At 52.6% G+C, this 24,051-nt stretch overlaps 2 protein-coding genes across 2 annotated transcripts; one reads left to right on the top strand and one right to left on the bottom strand.

Moving 5' to 3' along the window:
* Positions 1 to 1,418: 1,418 nt before the first annotated feature.
* On the bottom strand, positions 1,419 to 6,070 carry Lcn2 (lipocalin 2). Its single transcript, XM_048432095.3, has 7 exons — positions 5,794 to 6,070; positions 5,148 to 5,287; positions 3,057 to 3,136; positions 2,788 to 2,910; positions 2,500 to 2,601; positions 1,785 to 1,811; positions 1,419 to 1,598 (listed from the first exon to the last, which is right to left on the bottom strand). Exons 1-6 carry the CDS (start codon positions 5,929 to 5,931, stop codon positions 1,792 to 1,794), a joined length of 603 nt encoding a protein of 200 aa, XP_048288052.1. The 5' UTR covers positions 5,932 to 6,070; the 3' UTR covers positions 1,419 to 1,598; positions 1,785 to 1,791.
* A 10,662-nt stretch (positions 6,071 to 16,732) lies between these two features.
* Positions 16,733 to 23,337, top strand: Ptges2 (prostaglandin E synthase 2). Its single transcript, XM_085681364.2, has 7 exons — positions 16,733 to 17,599; positions 18,399 to 18,596; positions 20,816 to 20,874; positions 21,161 to 21,310; positions 21,627 to 21,827; positions 22,221 to 22,338; positions 22,774 to 23,337. Exons 1-7 carry the CDS (start codon positions 17,324 to 17,326, stop codon positions 22,900 to 22,902), a joined length of 1,131 nt encoding a protein of 376 aa, XP_085537490.2. The 5' UTR covers positions 16,733 to 17,323; the 3' UTR covers positions 22,903 to 23,337.
* Positions 23,338 to 24,051: the final 714 nt, after the last annotated feature.

Genomic DNA, 24,051 nt, shown 5'->3' with positions numbered 1-24,051 from the left:
TCCACCTGTAATGCCAGCTCCAGGGAAATTCAATGCCTCTGGCTTCCTCAAGCACTTGCACTCAGTGTGCACCACAGACAGACAGATACACACACACACACTCATTAAAAGTAAAAAATAAACTGGGCAGTGGTAGTGCACACCTTTAATCCTGGCACTTGGGAGGTAGAGGCAGCGGATCTTTGTGAGTTCAAGACCAGCCTAGTCTACAGAGCGTGTTCTAGGACAATCAGGACTGTTACACAGAGAAACCCTGTCTTGAAAAATCAAAAACCCCTGTCTGTTCTGAAGGACTTGGGTTCAATTCCCAGCACCCAACATGGTGGCTTATGACTCTCTGTAACTTCAGCTCCAGGAGATCCGCCTCCTCCTTCTGGCCTCTATGAGAACTATGGCATGTATGTGGTTCACGTCCGTATAGGTAGGCAAAACATAAATAAATATACATAAATAAATAAACATACATAAATAATCTGGGCATAGTGATGCATGCCTTTAATCCCAGCCCTTTGGAAGCAGAAGCAGGCAGAGCTCTATGAGGTCAAGGCCAGTCTGCTCTTCATAGAGTTCCAGACCAGCCAGGGATACATAGTAAGACTCTGATCCAAAAGAATGAAAGAAATTAGATCTGTGTTCAAATTGGAGCCCAGGAGTGAAGTATGTGGGGTGTAGCTTCCTTTCCTGGCTAGTCATCAAGGCTTTAACCAGTACGTCTTAGCTGTACCTCTCCATCTGGAACCTTCCTGGACTTGAGCATTGCCTCTATCCCTCCCTGGCTGCTCAGCCTGTGTCAGTCAGATCTCTTCCTTAAATCCAGCCCAGATTTCAACCCTTTAAGCTGAGCTGGGTCTCAGGTCTGTGCTGCCCCCTGCAGGACTGTGGGTGTGGCTGATCGCCACTTGACACACTTCTCTTTTCAGTCAAGGTGAAAAGGGCAGCGTTTGTGCATGAGATGGGAAAGGGGTTCATTTGGAACCTCACGCATTCTGGGAAGGGGGAAGAGAAATGGCTGCAGACTCCTAGCAATCACAGGGTCCGGATGAATGTGGGGTATCTGTACCTCATACCCCTCCAGGCTCTCCCAACTTCCAAGTTCCAGAGGGGCTGCCCTTTGGCACCTGTGACAGGTGGCCAGGTGCAAGATGCCCATTGGAGACAAGGCACGGAGAAGCTGGTGTTGCCCTCGCTGGGGGCACCAAGCCAAAACAGCAGCAAGTGTAATATTGTTCTGTATAGGAGGGACTTGGGGCAGTTAGTGGTCACGATGGTGGAAGTTGGGGCGAGGCTGGAGTTCTGGAGCCTTCTTTTCCCTGAGCCTTCTTTCTACAGCCCTACCATCACGCTGGACTAACACTGGTGAACCCACCCTCTGCCCCTCCCCTTATCGTTATGGGGTTAAGCAGCACAGACTCAGAGAATTTGGGATATGCGTTTATTTAGCAGACAAGGGGGTGCCATTGGGGCAGGTGGCTGGGCAGTGCTGCCCAGATAAGAGGAGTCATCTGCTACTCATTGGTATTGTGGCTGGTGGGGTAACCAGGTGGCTCTCTTGCAACAGGACAGATGGGACTGGGGACAGACAGGAAGCACCTGAGAAACTGTAGCAGAATCAGAACACCACAGTTCAGGGGAAGAACAAAGACAAGCTGGAGACCCCCGTCCCCGTCCCCTATGCCCTGACCTCCCACCGGGTCGCTGGTCATCCCAGCCAGCCACAGGCTGGAGGCCCCGTCCCCTATGCCCCGGTCTCCCACCGGGCCCCTGCCCATCCCAGCCACACTCACCGCCTGTTCAGTTGTCAATGCATTGGTCTGTAGGAGAGAAAGTGTGTCAGAACAGAGTACAGGGGGCACGCGTTTGTGATGTTTGGCCACTGGGAACCTGTGCTTCCTCAGGTCCAGACTAACCCAACTACAAAAGATCTGGGACTTCTTTCAGGATTGGGACAGCAATAGGACCCATGTGGAACAGACGACATGAGAGAAAGCCCCAAAGGACTGTCAAAGCGCAGGGGTGGGAGGTACTTAGCGGACCGTGTGCCCAGGCTTTCTGCCTGTTTATCTGCTGGGCCCTGGTAGCATCTCAGCTGGTGGCTCTTAGTGACCTGACTGGAGCCTCCTGCCCAGGCTGCTTGAAAACAAGATGTCTCCCAAGTCATGGGACGGGGAGAGGCCCCAGACAGCAAGGTTCAGGGTTTGTAGGCTTGTTTGTTCAAGATTCCAGCTGTAGGCAGAAGTGGTTTGGGCAGCACTGCTGAGGGTGTTTGGACACAGACCTGGTTCCCTCATCTGGGAATGTTCTGGGTCAACTGGCAGAAGGAAAACTTAGGGCTGGGATCCCTAAGGACTCCACAGACCCCAGGGTGTCTTCCAGACCTCAAGGTAGATCCTAGTGGCTAGAGCAAGGGACCGTGTCTTCCCTTTCTCTGGTGGGCAGGTATCAGCCTGGACAGTTCCCACATCCCCACATCCCTTTCCCCTGTCCCCAGCTGGCCATTACCGGTGGGGACAGAGAAGATGATGTGGTTATCTGTTAGGCCCAAAGACTTGGCAAAGCGGACAAATTGCTCCTTTAGTTCATCAGGCAGTTCCTTGGTTCTTCCTGCAACCAAGATCAGCAGAGAGTGATCACGGGACACTCCATACGTATCACTGAACTATCAAGTGAGGTCTCAGACTTGTTAACCGTGGAGGTCTGCAGAGAGACCCCTCCCTGGGCTGAGACTGTGGGATCCCAACCTTGAGTGTAACCGGAAGTTGAGTCCCGAAGAGTCAGTCAAGAACTCACCATACAGGGTGACCTTGAAGTACTGTTTGTTTCCAGAAGTCTTCTTCTTGAAAAACACCATGGCGAACTGGTCGTAGTCAGTAGTGGCCACTTGTACATTGTAGCTCCGTAGCCGAGGATAACCTGCGGGCGAGAAGGACAGGGGATGGGTTCTGCCCTGGAGAAGAGGAAGGCGGGTGTTGTGTACTTTCTACCCGACTTCCAGAGTGCCTCTCCCCATTACAGAGTCTGGGTAGAGGGACAAGGGCCCCACTCCTCTCAGGACTCACTGCGAATGTTTCCCAAGGTGAACCGGCCAGCCCTGGAGCTCGGAACAAAAGTTCTGATCCAGTAGTCACAGCCCTGGTCCCTGTGGGAGAACCGGGAGTGAACAGGAGTGTGGCACAGGCTGGAATGCCCCTTGGATTGGGGCAGTGGGGTTAGAATTCTGGTGTCCTCCACCCCTATTCATCTAACCAGTAATAGCCTGTCCCCAAACCTGGCATGAGGCCCCACTCACCCATCTTAGATGCACTTGGGCCTTCCCCTTCTGGGTCTTCCCTGCCTGATCCCACTGAGACCCTTCCCCCAGAATGCACAAATCCTCTTCCTGGTGCCTTTGTGGGGTGACCTCCCCTCCCCACACACAATCCAGGCCCCATGTAAGTATCCCTACATTTTTCCCTGCTCCCTCTCTGCCGCCTCCCTTGCCAGTCATTTCTGAACTGCTAACCTGTTCCAAGCTAAGCATCACATTCCCAGCCCTTAGGCCACATTCGGCTTTTCCTCCAATCCCACTCAATCCCCTGTCCTCCACAGCTGAGCTCCCCAAACCCGCCTTTCATCTACCTTTGCTCCTCAGCTACCCAGCTCTGCAGGTGGTGAGACCAGACCCGGCTGCCCTCTCCAAGCCTTGGCCCCACCGCTGTCATCTCCCCAGCGGACCTCCTGACCTTACTCTCCCTGTTCTTCCCACTCTGGTGGCACTCTTCCCCATTCTCCCGTGCCCCAGCTAAGCCAGGACAGCCCTTGCAGGAGCCCCAAATCAAGCCCTGGCACAAGGTGTAGCACCCCAGAGACTATCACACTCCCCGTTTCCCATCAACACTTCCTCGGGTGACCATACCAATGGCTGACTGCATCTTAAAGGCACAGCATCTGACACAGTGCCCACCAGCTCCTACTGTGCATACTTCTGTCTCCTTCAAGGTCACCTCCCCAGAGGCCCTGGATAGAGGCCACTGATAGGGTTGAAGACTGGATTCAATGCCCCTTCTCCCTCTCATTCTCTTTTTGATGTGTGTCTGTGTGTGTCTGTGTGTGCATGTGTGTGTGTGCATGTGTGTGTGTGTGTGTGTGTCTGTGTGTGCATATGCAGGCTTCCTCCATCACGTGCCACCTTATTTTTTTTATTAAAAATTATTATTGAGATTAGGGATTTAGCTCAGAGGTAGAGTGTTTGCCTTGCAAGTGCAAAGTCCTGGGTTTGGTCCAGTTATGTGTATGGTTATTATGAGTGTTGCCAGCATGTATGTCTATGCAATGTTCATACACAGGTGCCGTGGAGGTCAGAAGAGGATGTTGGTCTGGGCAGTGGTAGTACAAGCCTTTAATCCCAGCCGTCAGGAGGCAGAGGCAGGCAGATCTCTGTGAGTTCAAGCCAGCCATGTCTACAGAGCAAATTGCAGGAAGGACAGTCAGAACTATATAGCGAAATCCTGTCCCCCAAAAAACAAATCAAATGGGTGGTGGTGGCACAGGCCTTTAACCCCAGCACTCAGGAGGCAGATGTAGGCGGATCTCTGTGAGTTCGAGGCCGGCCTGGTCTACAAATCAAGTTCCAGGACAGGCTCCAAAAGCTACACAGAGAAACCCTGTCTCGAAAAAACAAAAAAGAAAGAAAAAACAAAAAAGGGGGTGTTGGATCCCTTAGAACTGGAGTTACAGACAGTTGTGAGCTGCCATGTAGATGCTGGGAATCAAACCCAGGTCCTCTGCAAACACAGCCAGTGCTCTTAACCACTGAGCAATCTCCGCAGTCCCTCCACCTTACTTTTGAGACAAGGTCTCTCATTAAACCTGGAGTTCGCTGACTGGATTAAGGGATCCTGTGCGCACGCACACACACACACACACACACACACACACACACACATACACCAGGCTAAGATGTCACACTCAGCTTCTTTACGTTGACTTGGGCGGATTGGACTCAGAATCTCAGGCTTACGTGGCACGCACTCTATGGGCAGAGCTGTCTCCCCAGCTCTCTCCCTCTTGCCTTCTGTGGATTGTGTGTCCATCTTCATCTGAGAGAAGACAGGAATGAAGGGAAGGAAAGAGCAGGAAATGGGCCGTGACATGGGGTGACAGGGCTTCACCTGGGCAGGATGGAGGTGACATTGTAGCTCTTGTCGTCCTCTTGCAGCTCATAGATGGTGCTGTACATGGTAAAGCGGCCTTCGTCTTCTTTCTGGACCGCATTGCCTGCCAGGCCCACAACATACCACCTCCCCTGAAACTGCAAGGGGTTAATGACAGATGGAGCCAGGGATGGCCACACATGGCTGCTCCTCCTACACTGGTTCTGCTGGTGCCTTCAGGCAGGCTGGAGAGTAGCAGGGTCTGTCTACAGACACAGGCATGAGTGGGACTTCTCCAAGGCTATATAAGACCCTAGGTGGAGTTGGCCTGAGTTGGAGGATGGGGTGGTCCTGGGCAAGGGGCTGTTGGGCTTCTGCTTCCTCCTCGGGCAAAGCTGACTAAAAAGATCGCCCATCTTACACGGACAATGGAGGTTACAGAAGAGGAGGTATAGACCAGTGAAGTTCTGCCAGACTGACTGTCAGAGCAGAATGAGGTGTGGCTTCCACTGGAAGGTGGGGTGATCGTGAGAGAACCCCGATCCTGGTCTCCCAGAGTTTTATCCATCCTACCCAGTGTTGTCCGTGAAGTCTTTGGCTTCTCTTCCCATCAACTCCCCGTTTCCCCCTGCTCCCTCCTGCAGCTGCCCTACCAGGTCCCTACCTTATCCTTCTGGAAGCCTGGCTGCAGGGGAACCTTGAGCAGAGATGGGGCGGGGATCAAGTTCTGAGTTGAGTCCTGGGCCCGGCTCTGCAGAACCCCAAGCAGGGTAAGGCCCAGACACAAGACACCCAGGGCCATGGTTTCAGCAGTTTCTGGGTCCAGTAGGTAAGAGCAGGAAGAGATTGAGGAGAACTCCCCAGGGACACTTTTTATGGGCCACCAGGCTGCCAGCCCCCTGTTATGGGAGGTCACTGGGGAAATCCATCCTTTACCAAGTCCAGGAAGCTTGAGGCAATTGCCAGCATGTCCTGTAGAAATACTTGGCAAGATTTCTGTCTCTTTCTCCCCAAGGTCAGGGTTGTGCAAGGTTGAGTGACAGGAAGGACTGCAGGGGAGGGGGACAGGAGGGACAATGACAGAGCTCTGGAGTCTGGCAGGCAGGAGGGCACTGTCTGTACCCCTTTGTCTAGCTGGCCCTGACTGGGTCAACAGCTCAGATCTGGGCAGTCTCCCAGCCCCACAGCCCGCAGGAGCTCTAGGACATCAGAAACTCAAGATGGTGTGTGTGGGGAAGGCCTCTCCCTGCGCCCACACCTGCTAAAACCAGAAATGCTCCACGCTGCCAGTTCCTGTGCAGTTTCCTTGTTTGGGGAAGAGTGGGGCAGCCGAGCGTGAACGCTCTAGACAGAGAAGAATGGGAAAACCTGTCCTGAGCCTGCCAAGCTCACACTTGGCCTTGGCACATGGTGTGAGGTATCCAAAAGACTAGTCTGGGAGTGCCCAATACCTTGAAACCCTTCACTTTCCCATGTGACCCCACACCATTTACGGGATCAGACAGAGCAGCAGCTGAACTCTCAGGGGCTGCCCCCTTCCTGTGCCACACAGTCCTTAGATGTGGCTGTATTCCAAGCGAGGGCTGCAACCACAGTGTCAGCTCGCTTCAGAGGATAAGGAGATCTCGGGAGGTGAACTTGGGAAAGTGGGTGTGGGAGGGAGGAACGGCTACTTCGGATGAGAAGGCTAGATTGTCCTTGAGAGGGCATTGAGAAGATCCCTCTGAGTAATGAAACCCAGTGGCCTGGCGTCAGGGGTCTTAGCCCCTCCCGAGCTGATTGAGGCCTAGTCCTGAGGGAAGCCATGTTCTCATGGGAGGACTGGCCAGCTTCCATGGACAGCAGTGATGAAGTTCAGGGGCTGTACTGTCCCCCACCCCTACCCCGAGATGGCTCACTTAAGAGCTGCATCTGGACGTCTGACCTGAGGCTGAAGTCCCCTGGCCCTGCACAGGACTGAAAGGGCTCACTGACCACCCACTGGCCTCCACCCCCAACCTTTAGCCCTTGGGGAAGGGAGAGCCCTAGGAAGGGATCCTAAACTGAGAAGTAGGGTGCAGCCTGACCCCTGACCCCATGTCAGAGAGCTCCACCACTAGGTCTGTCCCCTCAAGTCCCAAGATGGTGAAAGGGAGGAAGCGAAGCTGAGCCAAGCTGTGGGGACTATGTGGCCATCAGATCCTGTTGCTCTTGAGGTGCAGTGGCCTCCCCACCCTTCCAGTCCCTTCAATCTCAGCCCTAGGGGATCCACCCCTTCTAGCTTCTTTGACCTTAAAAGGTATCTATGAGCTGGGATGCAGCTCAGTGGCGGAGGGTTTGCCTAGGGAGGCCCCAGGTTCTATCCCAGCACAAAAACAAACAAACAAACAAACTTTTCAATTTACTAAGCATTTTAGTTTAAAAGGTATCCTTGAAAGCCAGGTGTAGTGACTCATGCCTTTAAGCCCAACATTGGGGGCAGAGGCAGTGGGACTTCTATGAGTTCAAGGCTGAGTCAGCCTAGTCTACAAAGGAGTTTGAAGCAAGCCAAGTCTACACAAGGCTACATTTCAAGACTTTTGTCTTAAAACAAACAAACATATATATTTTTTATAATATATGTAAAAAAAGGTACCCTAAAGTCTTTGGTGACAAGGTGACAACTGGGTGTCAGGAAAACGGGTGTGGACAGAGCCCCCAAGAATTTTCAGTCAGGAAAGACTAATCCTAGAATCTCAGAGGAGTTAGGTAGAATATTCTAGACTCTGAAAATCAGGGTACTGCCTGACCAGTGGAACTCTAGAGTATGAGCTGGGGCAGAGTTCTGGGTCAGAATTAAGAGTAAAGGGGAGATGGCCTAGCTCAGGACCCTCGGCCAGTTTCAAAGGCTGGCCACTCCAGGTACAAGACCCACAACCACCTCCTGCCTGTCTGTTGGTTCCTGCTGTGTGTAATTCCCCCAGGACTCTGCTAGGATCTCATATAGCTCAGGCTGGCCTCGAATTCCCTATGTAGCCAAAGGCGATTTTGAGCTTCTCATCCTCAGCCTCCGTCTCTCACCCAGTCTGTCTTTCTCGTTTTCCTCCCACCTCTGCCTCTATCTGGAGTGTTGGCATGCACCACCAACCACACCATCTGATTCTTTTAATTATATAGTTTGATATCAGTACTCAAAGTGTAATTTAGGCTGACACTAACTTTAGTAGGCAGCCCAGACTAGCTTCAAGTTTGTGACCCATTCCCCTGCCCAGCTCACCAAGTGCTGAGATTAGTGGGTCTAATCCACTTGATGTGTTCCTAGATTGTTGTAGCTCAGGGACATCATGATCTGGTGTCCAGAAACTGAATACCATGGTGTCCATGAGGGGCTGGGGATAACTCAGCCCTGCCCTCCAGCCCTGACTGCAGACCAGCTTGAAGGATGCAGGACTACCAAGTCAGCTTCTCAGAAGCCAGGGCTGCCTGGGAGAAGACCTGAGGCAAGAGAGCCTGGAGAGGGCTTAGGGATGCCACTCAGTGGCAGAACACTTGCCTAGTGCGCCCAGGGCTCCACCCTTAGATTAGAACACACTCTGTAGACCAGGCTGGCCTTGAACTCACAGAGACCTGCCTGTTTCTGCTGCCTGAGTGCTGGGAAAAAGGCATGTGCCACCACCACCTGGTCTATAAACACCTCTTAAACTGGGTGTAATAATGAACACCTTTAAACCCAGTATTTGGGAGACAGAAGCAAGCTAAACTCAGTGAGTTCGAGGCTAGCCTAGTCTATATAGCAAGACCCTGTCAAAAAAGAAAAGGAACTCAACAACCATCAACTGCCCATAGAACCTTAAGGAGAGGTGGGGCCTCATGAGCTCATTCCTCTGTAACCGTGTGTTTTGTTCCGGAGCATGGATGCCTATGTAGGTGAGAGGGCCAACATGACCATAGGTGCAGGGGACTGGAGGCCACAGCTCTGGGTAGGTTCTGCGGCAGGCACCAGCTATCCAGGAGGCAGTGGGTGGCTACTGGGCTCACCTGAGCAGGGTGATTCTGCCTGGCATGATGCTGGTACTAGACAAGACACCTGCCCCTGGCACCCCAAGTTGCCCAAGGAAGGGACATGCCCACGGCAGCCATTCCTCGGCCCCGTGCTCTGGTTCCCTGCTTCCCAGGCCTTAGCTGACCTGGGTCTCTAATGGATACACTCAAAGGATGCTTTGCGAAAGGACAGGCTGCGCCTCCTAAAAGGCTGCCTTTTTCTTGTGCCCCGAGATCCCAGGACAGGTCAGAAAAGTGCACCACCTGGGTGCTGGTATGGTTAGACTAGGTGTCTACAAGGGTGTCTCCAACTCCAGAACCAGGGCACCCTTCCTGGGAGACCCTTGGGTTCTCTGAGACAAGCAACACCATTCTGTACCACCCCGTTTGTCCCGTGGTCTCAGTGGCTGAGCCTTGCCCCCAAGTAAGAGGGATGGGTGAGGCTGTGACAGGCAGCAAGGATGGGGGGGGGGCTCCACAGGGTCAGTGTTGACTGCTTTACAAGGGGGTGGGGCTGACCTGAGCCAGGAGAGATGGGCAATGACCAGGGAAGGTGGCAGCAGGAACAGGTAAGAGCCATGCTGACAATGGCCACTGAGATCTCGGCCTTGGCCCGGCTACTGCCCTTCTTGGAGTCCTTTTCAGGAAACCGTCCCAGGGGAGTGGAGTGACGAGTGAGTTCCTGGGGACAGGGCTCAGGCCAGAGCGACTACCATCCCCTTCGGGTTTCAGGGTGTAACTTTCTGTGTTGGTGTGATGGGCAGACAGAGGACATAGGACCCAGGGTCCCTCAGGTCTTGGGATGGGAGACTACAGTTCCCGGTGCTGTTCTGAAGGAGCTTGGCCTTCGTCATCCGGAGGCAGCGCATGGCTCCTTGGTGTCTACTTCACCCCTAGGTCACCCTCCAGACACCACTGTGTCTCCCTATTCCATGCTCTGGGTCCCGTAGATTAAGTTCACTTCCTTCTCACTTCTTACGACCTCCCGTGTTGGCCCACCTTTTTCTACAACCATGGATCTAATGCTAGTCACACTCAGCCTTCTCTCAAGAGCAAACTTTTCAAAACAGTGTATTTCCTGCCAACGGCTTCTGCGATTGGGAAAGGGTGAGTTTCCCAAATCATCAAATTGCGACAAGTTACCACGTTTGGTGCCTTAGAATCACGTCTTCTAAAATCCAGAAGTCCGAAATCAGAAAAGCATTGTGCGTGGGGGCTAGGGAGATGGTTCGGGGAGTAAAGTGCTGTCTGTGTAATTATGAAGATCCAAATCTGAATCTCTAGAAGCCACAGAAGAGTTAGGTGTGGTATCATATGTCTGCAGTCTTACTGCTGCTGTGGTGAGATGGGCATCGGAGAAACCTCGAATGCTCATGGGCCAGCTAGCCTGGAATGTACAACAAAGAAGAGGACATCTCAAACAAGATGGTACGTGACGACTGCCCCCAGGTTGTCCCTGTTGACATTTTCATACACATACCCCCCCCAAAACACACACACATTCGCACACAAACAAAAATAAAATAATAGTCCACTCTGTAACCAAGTGTTAGTAGGTCACACTTTTAATCTCAGCATTTGGCAGGCTGAGGCAAGAAGATGGCCATGAATTGGAGGTCAACCTGGGGTATACAGTAAATTCCAACACGGTGTGGGTTATAGCGTAAGACCCTGTCTTTAAAAAAAAGAAAGAGAAGTCTGACAAGGTGGTCTTCTGCTTCCCACCAAGCCTGATATCCCAAGTTACCTTCGTGGTAGAGGAGAGAACTGACTCCCAAAAGTTACAAACACACACACACACACACACACACACACACACACACACACCAAATAAATAAGTAAATTTAAAAAAATTTAAGATTTATTTATGCTGGGCGGTGGTGGCGCATGCCTTTAATCCCAGCACTCGGGAGACAGAGGCAGGTGGATCTCTGTGAGTTCGAGGCCAGCCTTGTCTACAAGAGCTAGTTCCAGGACAGGCTCTAAAGCTACAGAGAAACCCTGTTTCGAAAAACCACCACACACACACACACACACACACACACACACACACAGATTTATTTATTATATATACAGTGTTCTGCCAGCATGTCTGCCTGCAGGCCAGAAGAGGGCACCAGATCTCATTATAGATGGTTGTGAGTCACAACTTGGTTGCTTGAAATTGAACTCAGGAAGGAACCTCTGGAAGAGCAGTCAGTGCTCTTAAACGCTGAGCCATCTCTCCAGTCCCGTATATAAATACTTTTAAAAAGATTACATTTACTCTGTGCAGACTCAAGATGTGGCCAGGACTTTCCCCTTCCATTACCCCAAGCCATTGCCTGGGTCCCCATTCATCATCTTCTCTAGGTGTAACCAATCTCCCTAGACCAGCTATATTCCATTTCTATTACCAAAATATCTGACCGCTTGAGGAGGGCAAGGCTCCTCGTGTCCACCATGGCAGGGAAGGTGTGACTGCATAGCTCAGAGGAACCAGGATGAGGACTGGAGGCTGTGTGATTCACAGCAGTCTGAGGCAGAGAGCACCAGGGGAACCAGGGACTAGGTGTAAACTCCCCAGGGTTGCCTTGGACATTTTCTGAGTATCTGTCTGACTCTAGCCCACAGCTCCAATGTCACAGGTTAGCCTCTTCTCAAGTAGGAGTCCTGTGCTGAGCACAGGAGCCACCCAGAGGGCTTGGCCGGCTACTTGGAGCTCCAAGGGCCCTTCTTTTCCCCACCCGAGTTGCTAGCTATAAACTAGTCTCTCCCAGGGAGGGTCTGGAGGAGGGCCTCCCTACCTGCCTCTACAGTTCTCTTATGCCTAAGCGGTGTAGGCCAGAATCAGACAGTGACCCTTGGTTAGGTTGGGTGTCCATCTCCTGCAGCCAGTGGACCTTGAGGAGGATCCACCTGAAATGCAGTTCAGGGGGCTGGAGAGATGGCTCAGCGGTTAAGAGCACTGCCTGCTCTTCCAAAGGTCCTGAGTTCAATTCCCAGCAACTGCATGGTGGCTCACAGTCATCTGTAATGAGATCTGGTGCCCTCTTCTGCCCTGCAGGCACACATGCCAGCAGAATACTGAGAATACTGTATACATAATAAATAAATAAATCTTAAAAGAAAAGAAAAGCAGTTCATGCTGAACAGCAGACTGCACTTTTAGGGCCTCTTTGTCCCCTGGGCACACCAACCCAGGTGGATCGTGGGACTCACAATCCATAGGGACAGTTTTGATCTTAACTGTGTACATATGAAAAGCTTGCTTCAGAAGGCCTGCAAATCAGATTCAGGCCACCCTGGGCTACAAAGTGAGATCCTGTCCAAAAACAAAATAAGCAAAGGCTGGAGAGACGGTTCAGTGGGTAAGGTCACTAGCTACCCTTGCAAAGGACTGGATTTGGTTCCCAGCACCCACACAGCAGTTTGCAACTGTCTGTAAGTTTGTTCCGAGAGATCTGATGGGCTCTTCTGGCCTCCTCGGGCACCTGCAGGCGCGTGGTACACGTAACACACTCAGGCACACACATACATATGATTTAAACAAAAATAGGAGCTGGAGAGGTGGCTCGGTAGTTGAGAACACTTGTTACTTTTGCAGAGGATCCAGAGGGATTCCTAGCACCAGCACGATGGCTAGCCATTTCACAACTGGTGACTCAGTTTCCCTGATTGCTTCTTCTGGCCTCTGCAGGTGCCGCAGATACATGGTACACAGCCTTCGTGCTGGCAAAACTACACATATACACAAAATAAAAATGTATAGATCTTTAGTGAAATGGAAGCATGCAGTAAATAGTTTTTATAGCGTGGATTCTTTCTTTTCTTTATTTTTCTTTATTTGTATTCTTTTTTTTAGGCTGGGGTGAGTAGGACGGAAAATGTGAGCCTACTTCCACGTTGAACAAAGGTCAGAGAGTTGGAACTGCCTCTAGTTCCTTCAAGGTTATTATGTTTCTATCTCAAAAATCCCACCTAGATTTAGCTCAGAGAGTTCTGCTCTCTCAAGGTTATTGTCAACAGGTATAGCTAATATCCAGACCTTGTATTTCAGGAATAGGGAAGCAGGTGTGTTCCTACCTCAAACAAAAGTTTAGGAATCCGACTAAGGGTCCAATTCCTTTATGGAGAGAATATAGGATTCCACCCAGGGAGTGGTTTGCCTACAGAGTGTTTTGGTCTAGGGCATGAGCGTGACTTGCTGACTTGTCTTATTCTAGCAACAGAATGGATGTAGTCCACAACCTTCAACTGGTATATTCATTTCCTTGTATCATGTTAATGCAGTCTTTTGTCTTACTCCTACCTTTGGTGGGGGGGGTCAGGGGTATTTAAAGCAATCGGAAATTAAACATGGGCAGATTTCAGTACTCACTGGAATTCCCTCCCATACTATCCTATATGTTTCTCTGTTTCACTATTTTCACATTTGCAACTTCATATTCTTTACTATATTTCTAAATCCCCACTGTAATGATCTGTCCTGTCTCTTTAAAAGACAAGCCACCCCCTCCCCCCCACCCCCCACCTCTGTTTGCCAAGGCAAGCTGATCTTCAGCTTCCAGCCTGAGTCTCTTTCTTTTCCAGCTCCCTCTCAAAGAGGCAGCTTCCATCTCTGCCTTCTCTCCCCCACCCTCCCGCCTCTCTGCTCTTCTTCCCTTCTCCTTTTCCCCTCCATAACCCACGAAATAAATATCCACCCTCACTCTGCATGGCCTGTCTATCTGTCTGTCTGTCTGTCTCTTACCCACCATGTGGCTCCCTGCCCGGGACCAGTCACCTTCAGAGACCTTGCAGAGACCTGTGGTCTTGTGCGTGCGTTGTCCCTGCCTGGGACTGGTTGCTCTTGGGGACAGGCAGTAGTCTCATGGCCCACTGCAGCCACTCAGGGTCCTGCAGCATTTTGCTTAATCCATTACACCCATGACTGTACCCTGATAAGAGGTAATTTTGTTGAGGCTGGTCCTCAGTACAGGGGCTCACTATGTAGCCCTGGCTACCATAGAATTCACTATGTAGACCAGACTAGATCCAAATTCACAGATCCATTGGTCTCTGCCTCCTGAGTGACGAAATAGCTTGGCTCCTCTCAGCCTCACTCTGTAGCACAGCTGCTGTCAGGCAGGTGCTGTGTGGGAGAATCAGTTCGGCCCTATGGAGTCTGGGGGTGACAGTTTTGGGAGACACAGAGTGGGGGTGGAGAGCCTGGAGTGAACAGCAAGACTCCTGGGCTCCTACTTGGCTACCAAGGCAGAGGGAGAAGATGAGAAAGTGACCAGGAAGGAGGGTGGCACCGTGGGGGCTTCTACACTGAGGTGGGTGGTAGGCTCTGGGCAATGTTTCAATTGTGGAAACGGCAGATTTAAACCCAGGCCTGGAATCAGGGTGGAGCTGGCCTGAAGTCACAACTTCATCCATTCCTGCTACCCTAACATAACGGCAGGGACAGACGGCTAGATAAATGACAAGAGATTGTTTCTTACAGCTCTGGAGGCTGGAAAGTTCAAGGGCAAGCTAGCCAACAGATTTGGTGTCCAGCCAGTCCCTTCCAGTTGGCATCCTCCCGGTGTCCTTGCATGTTGGGTTGGTCTCCTCCCGGTGTCCTTGTGTGGGAAGAAAACAGAGAAGAGCAAACGGTTTAGCTTGTTCTCTGGGGCCCTGTAGTTAAAGCACTGATCCACTCCTGAAAACTGATTAATCGCTCTCTAAACGATTGATCCGATTCCGACCACACTTGTCTTCAGCAGCAGTTTACAGACTTGGGAGGGACACAGACATCCAAACCATATCTGGGATGGGTTTCATGTGACCGTAAGGGAATAAGCTGTGCTTACTTGCTGAGTCCTGAGATGAGATCACACTAGGGCCAGAAGTCAGGGCGAGACTAGAGAGAAAGAGGAGAGCGGAGGGCCGGGCTCTTACCAGAGATCATTTGGGGCCTAGAGGTGGACAGAAAGAGTATCTCTAAGCCTAGGCTGAAGACCCCCTTTCTATAATATGTCCTGAAATTTCATCAGTTTGGGGCTTCTAAGGCTGCATTTGGCTGAATGAGTGAGTGCAGGTGGAGACAGCTTGTATGTTCTCAGCAGCCTGGACCGGAAATAATGATACAGAAACTATACTGATCACAACACTGCTTGGCCAATTGCTTAGGTGTATTTCTAGCTAGCTCTTATATCTTAAATCAATCCATTATTTTTATATTTTACCATGAGGCTCATGGTTTACTGGTAAGGTTTCTGGGCATCTGCCTCCTTCTGTGGCTACATGGTGTCTCTCTGACTCTGCCTACTTTCTCCCAGCATTCAGTTTAGTTTTCTGCCTACCTCTATTCTGCCCTGGCACAGGCCCAAGCAGTTTCTTTATTCTTTAATCAATAAAAGCAACACATATACAGAAGGATTTCCCACACCAAGTGAGTCCAAAGCTGATTCCTCAGCCCATGTGCACTGGCACCAAGCAGGACTGTGCCCTGTGCTGGCTACAGTTTGAAGTCTATAGCTAGAATGAAGAGGCAGCACAGAAGTACCTTCAAGGGTGGGATGGCAAGATGAGAACTGGACAATATGCCATGAGAATAAAAGAACCCTGCCAAGTGTCTCCACTGAGAGCGCCAAGTATGGATTTCCTTGGCAAAGGCTGAATCATGTTGTGCTATGATGGCACAGCTGCCTATTAGGTAAAATTAGGGGCCCACCCAGGAACCAGCCACATTGACTTCTCAGTCTCTCTCCATTCATATCTCAATTTATTTATTTATTATGATGATGAGAAGGAGATAAGGAGCTTGCTATGTCGACCAGGCTGGCCTTGAACTCATACCTAGCTCAGCCTCCTGAGGACTGGGATTAAAGGCTCTCATTCCAACACAAGTCAGAGTGTGGGGGTGGTAGGGTCTGCAGGAGATGCCAATCATTAACTCTTGTATCACAGGTGGGCAAACTGGGGTTCATCAAAGCAACAGGAGAGCCTACGGATGTTGGTTCTCCAGCCCCCGACCCTGATTTGCATTGTAAACAGGTGGCATCAAGACAGTAGCAGCAGCAGAGGCAGATGGTGTTGATTGGTGGTGGGCAGTCCTCAGTCCCTACTGTTCAATTAAACCACCAAACTCCCTTCAAACTTCCCCAAATTGCCCTTCGGGGTCTAAAGCAACATGGGCAACACTCCTTGAAGCTGCCTCATTTTCCCCAACTGTAAAACAAAAGGGGTAGCCACAGTTCTCCAGAGCAGTTTCCAGGGATTTGTTCAGTGATGCCCTTCTGTTTGGTCCTGGGACTGCTCCGGGACAACTCCAGCCCCAGTCAGTGGCAGGGTTTGAGCCGGGGACCTCGGTGCCTTTTAAGGCCATTATTCTCTTCCCAGCTAGATAGTCACAGAAAGACAAAGCACGTTGGAGCCACTGGGCCTTTTTCGTTCGCCTGGTTCTGCTGGGTATCGTGGGCTCCGGCGATACCGGACCAAACCAAGGACGCCCCAGGAGCCCTCGCATCTCCATTACTCTGCCTACCAACGAACCCCGCCTCCAGATGCCGCACCCACTTTGGAGCCCCGCCTTCTTTCGGCCTCGGGGCGGGGCCACTTCGGGGCTGCCCGCGGAGAAGCCCTGGCGGTGGAGATCTGGGGCTCGGTTAGAACCAGCGAGCTCGACAAAGGCCTGGGGCGTCCTGACACCTTCACTCGGTCCTAGTCAATGCTCGGAGGCCTTCGGGTGGGTGAACCGGCCCCGCAGCGTGGGCCATTTCCGAGGCACGTGGTTTCCAAGGCCCCCGCCGGGACCGAGAAAAGTTTATGGTTCGGATCACAGCAGAAGGGTATAGCATTGCGGGAGGGCAGAAAGAATCCTAGATGCTGCAGCCACCCACAACATCTGGCCTCCTCCTCCAGAGCGAGCATGCGTCGGAAGACCGGCGTTTCCCGTGAGACTCTTTCGAATAGATGCACGGTGTGGAAACAACCGACTGCAAATCTCATGTCACCGCTGCACTCCCAAAAGACAGAAATGTCGAGCCACTTCTAAAGCTCCTGGGGTGTGCTTCTGGCTCTCAGACGGGAGTGTGCTCCCAGTACCCGCACAGCCTCTAGTCCCTGCTCGGCGTCATCGTCACCATCGGCAACACTCCCGGCCAGGAGTCCTGTCCCTTTAAGACACCCTAGAGCCTTAGTCGTTTTGGTTTCGCGCGCCCGCCCGCAGCGCCGGCAGAGCGACCATGGCCCGGGCAGCGCGCGCTGCGTGGGTTCTTGGCTTGAGCCGGTGCGCCCTAGCGGAGGGGTCGCGTACACGACCCTGGCCGCCAATCTCGGCGCAGAGGTGGGCCGGCTTCACCAGGGCGGCGGCTGGAAGCCCCGGCCCCGCGGTCCGCAAGGGGAGCCCGCGGTTGCTGGGGGCGGCGGCGCTGGCCCTGGGCGGCGCGCTGGGGCTGTACCACACCGTGCGGTGGCACCTGCGCTCCCAGGACCTCCGCGCCGAGCGCTCGGCCGCACAGGTAAGGCTTGGCTGGCACGGGCTACGGACGGGGAACCGAGGTCAGCCCCGAACTAGGGACTCTTGAGAAGCCTCAGGGTCAGGAGTGGCCTCTTTCGCCCGCTCGTGACCTTGGACGAGTGTCTTGGCCCTGGGAGTTCGAGGAAGTTCGTACTGATGCCCATTACCTAGAGCTGTATGTCTCTCATGTGGTCCCTACTGTGTTTTAATTGAGTGCGCGGTGCCGCGAGTAGTCTCTGTGGACCGAGTGAGCTGGACTCCAGACCCAGAACTGGAGGTGTGTCCCCGGCTGCGGTGGCTCAGCCGCCCCTGTGGACATTTTGAGTTGCAGAGTCTCCATCCTACCTCCCATGGCCTATTCCTCGACGCTGGAACTGGAAAGGGAGTGGAGTCCTTGTTGGCTCGCAGCTCTCTCCTCTGTCCATCCGATCTCCATTTGAAATTGAGGCGGGTGGGCTGCAACTGTAGCAAGTATGCCCAAAGGCTTCACTGTGGAGGAGCCGCATATAGTCTCCCTCCACTTCTGTAGATCCGAGGTAGACCTCGCTTCAGGCCAGTGTAACTGCTTGGTCAGCTCTGCCCCTTACCTAGAGAGACTGGAGGAGTCGGGGTGAACCTTAGTCCTGGCCCTGTGGTATACCAGTCGGGCCCTGAGCTTGCCCACGCAGTCCATTCTCTCTGCTTTCCCCATTCGTGTATTTTCAGGGTCACCTTAGAAGGGGACTCCGTGGAGAAAGGTTTGTTTGGGGACGCGGAGCTCTGGGACTCCAGGTGTTACCAGTCTTTTTTCTCTCCCCCAGCTGTCCCCGTCCAGCCACCTGCAGCTGACCCTGTACCAGTACAAGACATGTCCCTTCTGCAGCAAAGTCCGTGCCTTCCTCGACTTCCACTCCCTGCCCTATCAGGTAGTGGAGGTGAACCCTGTCAGAAGGACTGAGATCAAGTTCTCCTCCTACAGGAAGGTGCCCATCCTGGTAGCCCAGGAAGGAGACTGCTCGGTGAGCCTTGGGGATCCCATGCCTCTTTTATGTCCCGGGCTGTCTAGGAGTCTCCCTAAATCTACAAGAACTCCCTGGTCTCCGCTGAGCATAGGGAAAAGAGCTGGGGTAGAGAAAGGGTCCGTAAGTGTGGCCTGGGTGGTGCATGCCTGTAGTGGTGGCTGCTCCGACAGATCCCTGAGTCCTTGAGGCTGGTCTGGGTAACAGAGCAGGATGTAGTCACAACAACAAAACTCAAGGCAGCGTAGAGCCTTTTCTTTCCCGTTAGCCAGGTCTTGGGGGACCGGGTGGGACTGCATTTACAGTTGCACAAACTGGTTTGCAGCTGGGGTGGTCTGGGTCTGAGGTGCGGCTCTTCCACTTGGTTTCTATTGCTGCGATGAAACACCACCATGACCAAAAAGCAAGTTGGAAAGGAAAGGGTTATGTTACTCACTGTTCCATACCATCAGAAGCAATGAGGGCAGGAGCTCAAACAGGACGGGAACCTGGAGGCAGGAGTGGATGCAGAGGCCAAGGAGGAATGCTGCTTTCTAGCTTGTTCCTCATGGCTTGCTCAACCTGTTTTCTTGGAGAACCCAGCACCACGAGCCTAGGGATGGCCCTGCCCACAACGGACTAAACCCTCCGCCGTCAGTCACTAATAAGAAAATGCCTTACAGCTGGATCTTTTTGTTTGTTTGTTTGTTTGTTTGTTTTTTGAGATATGGTTTCTCTGTAGCTTTTTGGAGCCTGTCCTGGATCTCATGCTGTAGAACTGGTTGGCCTATGAACTCACAGAGATCCACCTGCCTCTGCCTCCCGAGTGCTGGAATTAAAGGCATGCACCACCACCGCCCGGCGTTAAATTTTTTTATTTAACAAAATAAATAAGTTTTATTTTGTTAAATTTGTGATGTATAGTGTTCTCTCTGCATGTATGCTTGAATGCCAGAGAGGGCACCAGATCTCATTACAGATGGTTGTGAGCCACCATGTGGTTGCTGGGAGTTGAACTCAGGACCTCTGGAAGAGCAGGCAGTGCTCTGAACCGCTGAGCCATCTCTCTAGCTCCTGTTAAAATTTTTTACTTAAGGGTGGTTGAGATGGCTTTAGGTAAAGGTGCTGGCTGCCAAACCTGACAACCTGAGTTTGGTCCCCAGAACTCAAGGGGGAGAACAATTCCTGCAAGCTGCGGTCACAAAAAAACAAAACAAAACAAAACAACAACAACAACAAAAAACAAAAACGGCAGCTGGGCGTGTTTGCACACACCCTTAATCCCCACACTCAGGAAGCAGAGGCAGGTGGATCTCTGAGTTGGATCAGAGGCCGTTCTGGTCTACACTAGTTCCAGGTCAAGACCAGGGCACCTACACAGAGAAATCCTGTCTACAAATGAGAGAGAGAGAGAGAGAGAGAGAGAGAGAGAGAGAGAGAGAGAACCAAACCCCCGCCAGGCTTGGTGGTGCACACCTTGACTCTCTGCTTCTCAAATGACAGAAGTGGCAGATCTCTGTGAGTCCCGGCCATCCTGGGCTGTGTAGTGAGACTCTAACCCCCAGATTTTTTTTTTTAATTACATTTTTTTATTTACTTATTTAGTGTGTGTGTGCAGGTGTTGTAGAGGGCTTTTGTTGGTGGTGGTAGTGTTTTGTTTTTGAGGCAAGGTCTTATTCTGTAGTGCTGACTGGCCTAGAACTAGCCGTCTTTCCATGTGCTGGAATTACAGATGTGAGCTAGAGACCACGCGAGGCTTTGGGCTAACTTCTTGATTAGTCTCCAGGAGCTCAGACCCTGGGCTGTAGGGACGGTAAGGATAAAATCCTGCCACTAGGCAGGTACCCTGTATGTAGCCTCTGGGTCCTGTCCTGCCCCTGGAGCCAAGAAGCTGTGGCTCTTCCAGTCATATTTCCCCAACAGCCATATCTGGTCACCCTTACTCAGAAGGAGGGCCCAAGGGTGAGTGACAGTGAGCTCGGGCCAGGGTTTTGGGGGGAGCTGTGCTGGCTCTCAGCAGGGCCCAGTTTCAAGGACCTTGGGCGCTCCTGTTATTTTTTGTCGCTTGTTTTTGACGATGCTGCTGTTTAAGGGGCCCGATCCTGCCAACTGCCAGCCAGAGCCTCTGATCAAAACCTGTCTCTGGGGCAAGGGGCATGGCTCAGTAACACAGCTCTTGCCCCTCACGCCCGAGGCCCTGGATTCACAACAACACAAGACAGTTGTTTCTTCCCTTCCAGCAACAGCTGAACGACTCCTCCGTCATCATCAGCGCCCTCAAGACCCACCTGGTTTCAGGGTAAGGCGCTCCCTGGGACGCCCAGCAGGGCCTTAACTAAGAGTGGGGCTGCAGTAGGCACTTCTAGAATAGACCAAGGCCTGCTTTCCTCCTCCTATCAGGAAAGCGTTCCTCGTGTCTAACCTAATCCCTTTTGCTGCAAGTAAGTGACCCTTCCTAGGTTGGGTCATGGCTCTAGCCCAGGGCTGGGTCACTGAGTGGCTGAGTCAGGCTGGGATGGTCCAGGTTGGTAGGCCAAGGGGACATGAGGACTGAGTCAGGCTGACGCTCTGGCCTTCCCCTGAAGGCAGTCCCTGGAAGAGGTCATCACCTATTACCCACCCATGAAGGCCATGAATGACCAGGGCAAGGAGGTGACTGAGTTCTGCAACAAGTACTGGCTCATGTTGGATGAGAAGGAGGCCCAGCGGATGTATAGCGGGAAGGAAGCCAGGACGTGAGTGGCCCTGTGGTGCAGGAGGGGCAGGGTGGTAAGGACCAGGTTAAGCCCGATGCTCTGGGCCAGTGGGTTCTCAACCTGTGGGTCGTGACCCTTTTGGGGCTCAAACGTCCTACATAATACAAATACAGATATTTGCATTATGATTCGTAACAGTAGCAAAACTACAGATAGGAAGTAGCAATGAAGTAATTTTATGGTTGGGGTCACCACAGCATCAGGAGTGTTGAGGACCACTGCTCTGGGGAGTCTTGTGGGAGATGAGTGTGGGGGCCCGCGCTGTTGCAACACCCCGTGTGTCCCGTGTCTGCAGGGAGGAGATGAAGTGGCGGCAGTGGGCAGACGACTGGCTGGTACACCTCATCTCCCCCAACGTCTACCGGACGCCCACCGAAGCCCTGGCTTCCTTCGACTACATTGTCCGTGAGGGAAAGTTTGGGGCTGTGGAGGCCACCATGGCCAAGTATGTGGGTGCAGCTGCCATGTACCTCATCAGCAAGCGCCTCAAAAGCAGGTGAAGGCTCGTGCAAGTCTACGCCCACGAGGGAACAGGGTTCTGCTGTCCCCCAGTCTGGGCATAGCGGTCTATGGAATGTCCTTCGGGAGGGAAGAGAGAAACTGAGGCCTAGAGAAGGCAAGCCAGGCCTGGGACCCAGCGCGTGCGATGAGTCCCTATCTCAGGCTTTGGGGTCAGAAGTCATGGTCCTACCTTCTGCCCTTTACTTCTGCCTCCTTGTCAGGGTCCCGTCCTCGTCTTGAGCCACACAGCATCACTCACTGGGGGCAGATGCTCCGTGATGTGGGTACCATCCCTCACCTAGGACCACCCCAGTCACCCAGCCTTCCTGAAGCTGTGTTCACATAGATGGGCAGAAGTTCCCTGACCAGCCTCCCTGTGTCTCCCCAGGCACCACCTGCAGGACGACGTCCGTGCAGACCTCTACGAGGCAGCCAACAAGTGGGTGACCGCTGTGGGCAAAGACCGGCCATTCATGGGGGGCCAGAAGCCTAATCTTGCTGACCTGGTGAGCATGATGGTGGTAGATAGAGTGACCTCCCCTTGGAGTGGGATCTCGGGAGGGAAAGCTCAGGCAAGGCCTGCCTTTTGTAGCTTCCTTCTCCCTGGAGTAATTATGTCTGTTTTTGCCCTCCTACCTGAAAGGCTCAGGAAGGGGCTCGTTGCAGGCTGTGCAGGATCCAGGGGCCTGAGTGGCAGGGGCAGGGCCTCAGCTCTCCGTCTAGTTTCCTGGCTCGGTTGTGGCCTGCATGGCTCCAGGTTTCCACCCGGCAGTCTCGCTGCCCTGGCTTTCAGCTCTGTCCTTGTGCAGTCCTGTAACCAGATAGCCTGGGTCTGACCAGGTCCTGAGATAGCGCCTCAAATCTTACACAGCTAGCAGCAGACGGGCCATTTGGATGCCTCTGTGGGCCCAGTGCGATGGCTGTTCTTGCTCCTTCCCTAGGCAGTGTATGGTGTCCTGCGAGTGATGGAGGGTCTGGAGGCCTTCGATGACCTGATGCGACACTCACACATCCAACCTTGGTACCTGCGGATGGAGCGGGCCATTGAGGAAGCCCCATCAATGCACTGAGTCCCCCCCTAGCTGCAGAGACTACTGCTGAGGAGTCAAGATCTCCTGACCAGCCCCTGGCCATGCTGTAGGGAGCAGAGTCATTTTGTCTCTGGTCCATTCAGCCCCTGGCCCTCTACCGGACATTACTAGGGACCTTGCCGCTGGAGACAAGCCCAGGCTCACAGCTATTCTGAGGGTCATGAGGTCAGGGGTTGCAAAGGACTGCCTTCCAGCCCCAGTTCCAGGGGCCTGCTCTCCCAGCAGGGATTCCTTTTCAGCTCTCTCAGGGCTCATTGGCTCCCTGTTAGCAAGGATCAGACTGGCTCCCACCCTGGACCAGGGGAGGGCAGTCGCATTAGGGAAAGCCCCTTTCCTAGTTCCAGTTCTTCCCGGGTACCCCTGGGACTATTACTGTATTTCCAATAAAGGAGATTCTGCAGCTCCGCTCAGGCAGCCACTGTGCTGAGACCTGGTCTGTGTGGGAGGGGCTGTCAATCAAGGAAAGCCAGGGCAGGTTGCCTTAACCCTGGTGCCTCTGCTGTGCTAGTGATTCCCCTTGAATGTCACCAGAATCTTGAACATGAACAGAGCTTAGGGTGGTGACACTCCTCTCCAAGCCTCCACCTATCAGATGGGCAAATTCGTAGTCCTACTTCTGAGAAAGTTGTGGGCAGATTGGGTTTGGTAGCGCACACCTGTAATCCCAGCCAACCAAAGGCTGAGGATGGAGCACCGAGAGTTTAGCCTGGACTGCGCGGTGAGGCCCGGGCGACTCCAAGGAAAGAAAGGCTGGGTGAGGAGATGCAGCTGTATTTGTAGAATACTCACTCAACACGTACAGATCCCTGGGTTCCATCTGTGTTACCACATAGGCAGGGTGTGGTGGGCGACCGGGAGGTCCGTTCAAAGTCTGTTTATATACAGCGAGCTTGAGACCTGCCCGGGTTATATGAGACAGCCTCAAAATAAAACCAAAGCCAACGAAGTTGCCATGGGATGAGGAGGTGGGGGACTGGAGCAGTCAGGCGCACATCAGGATGCCAAGCTTGACAAGGCTAGGACAGAGTCTATAGGCTTCTGCTTGTTTTAATTTGTTTCGTTTATTTGTTGTGTGAAGGTCACTTGTTGGTTCCCGACTGTTCAGCCCCAAAATAATCACACAGAAAC

This window comes from Myodes glareolus, chromosome 21 (genome assembly GCF_982192425.1).
Source record: "Myodes glareolus chromosome 21, mMyoGla1.1, whole genome shotgun sequence".
Lineage (NCBI taxonomy): Eukaryota > Metazoa > Chordata > Mammalia > Rodentia > Cricetidae > Myodes > Myodes glareolus.
The sequence above is the reverse complement of the archived record's forward strand: the minus strand, read 5'-3'. Positions and strand labels throughout refer to the sequence as shown.

Excerpts from the sequence above, each read along its gene's own strand:
- Lcn2 (XM_048432095.3), bottom strand. The coding sequence starts at position 5,931 with ATGGCCCTGGGTGTCTTGTGTCTGGGCCTTACCCTGCTTGGGGTTCTG. Across the intron at positions 2,911-3,056 it reads CACCTTGGGAAACATTCGCA|GTTATCCTCGGCTACGGAGC; the intron begins GTGAGTCCTGAG and ends TCTCGCCCGCAG. Across the intron at positions 1,812-2,499 it reads CATCTTCTCTGTCCCCACCG|ACCAATGCATTGACAACTGA; the intron begins GTAATGGCCAGC and ends TCTCTCCTACAG.
- Ptges2 (XM_085681364.2), top strand. The coding sequence starts at position 17,324 with ATGGCCCGGGCAGCGCGCGCTGCGTGGGTTCTTGGCTTGAGCCGGTGC. Across the intron at positions 18,597-20,815 it reads CCCAGGAAGGAGACTGCTCG|CAACAGCTGAACGACTCCTC; the intron begins GTGAGCCTTGGG and ends CTTCCCTTCCAG. Across the intron at positions 21,311-21,626 it reads AGCGGGAAGGAAGCCAGGAC|GGAGGAGATGAAGTGGCGGC; the intron begins GTGAGTGGCCCT and ends CCGTGTCTGCAG.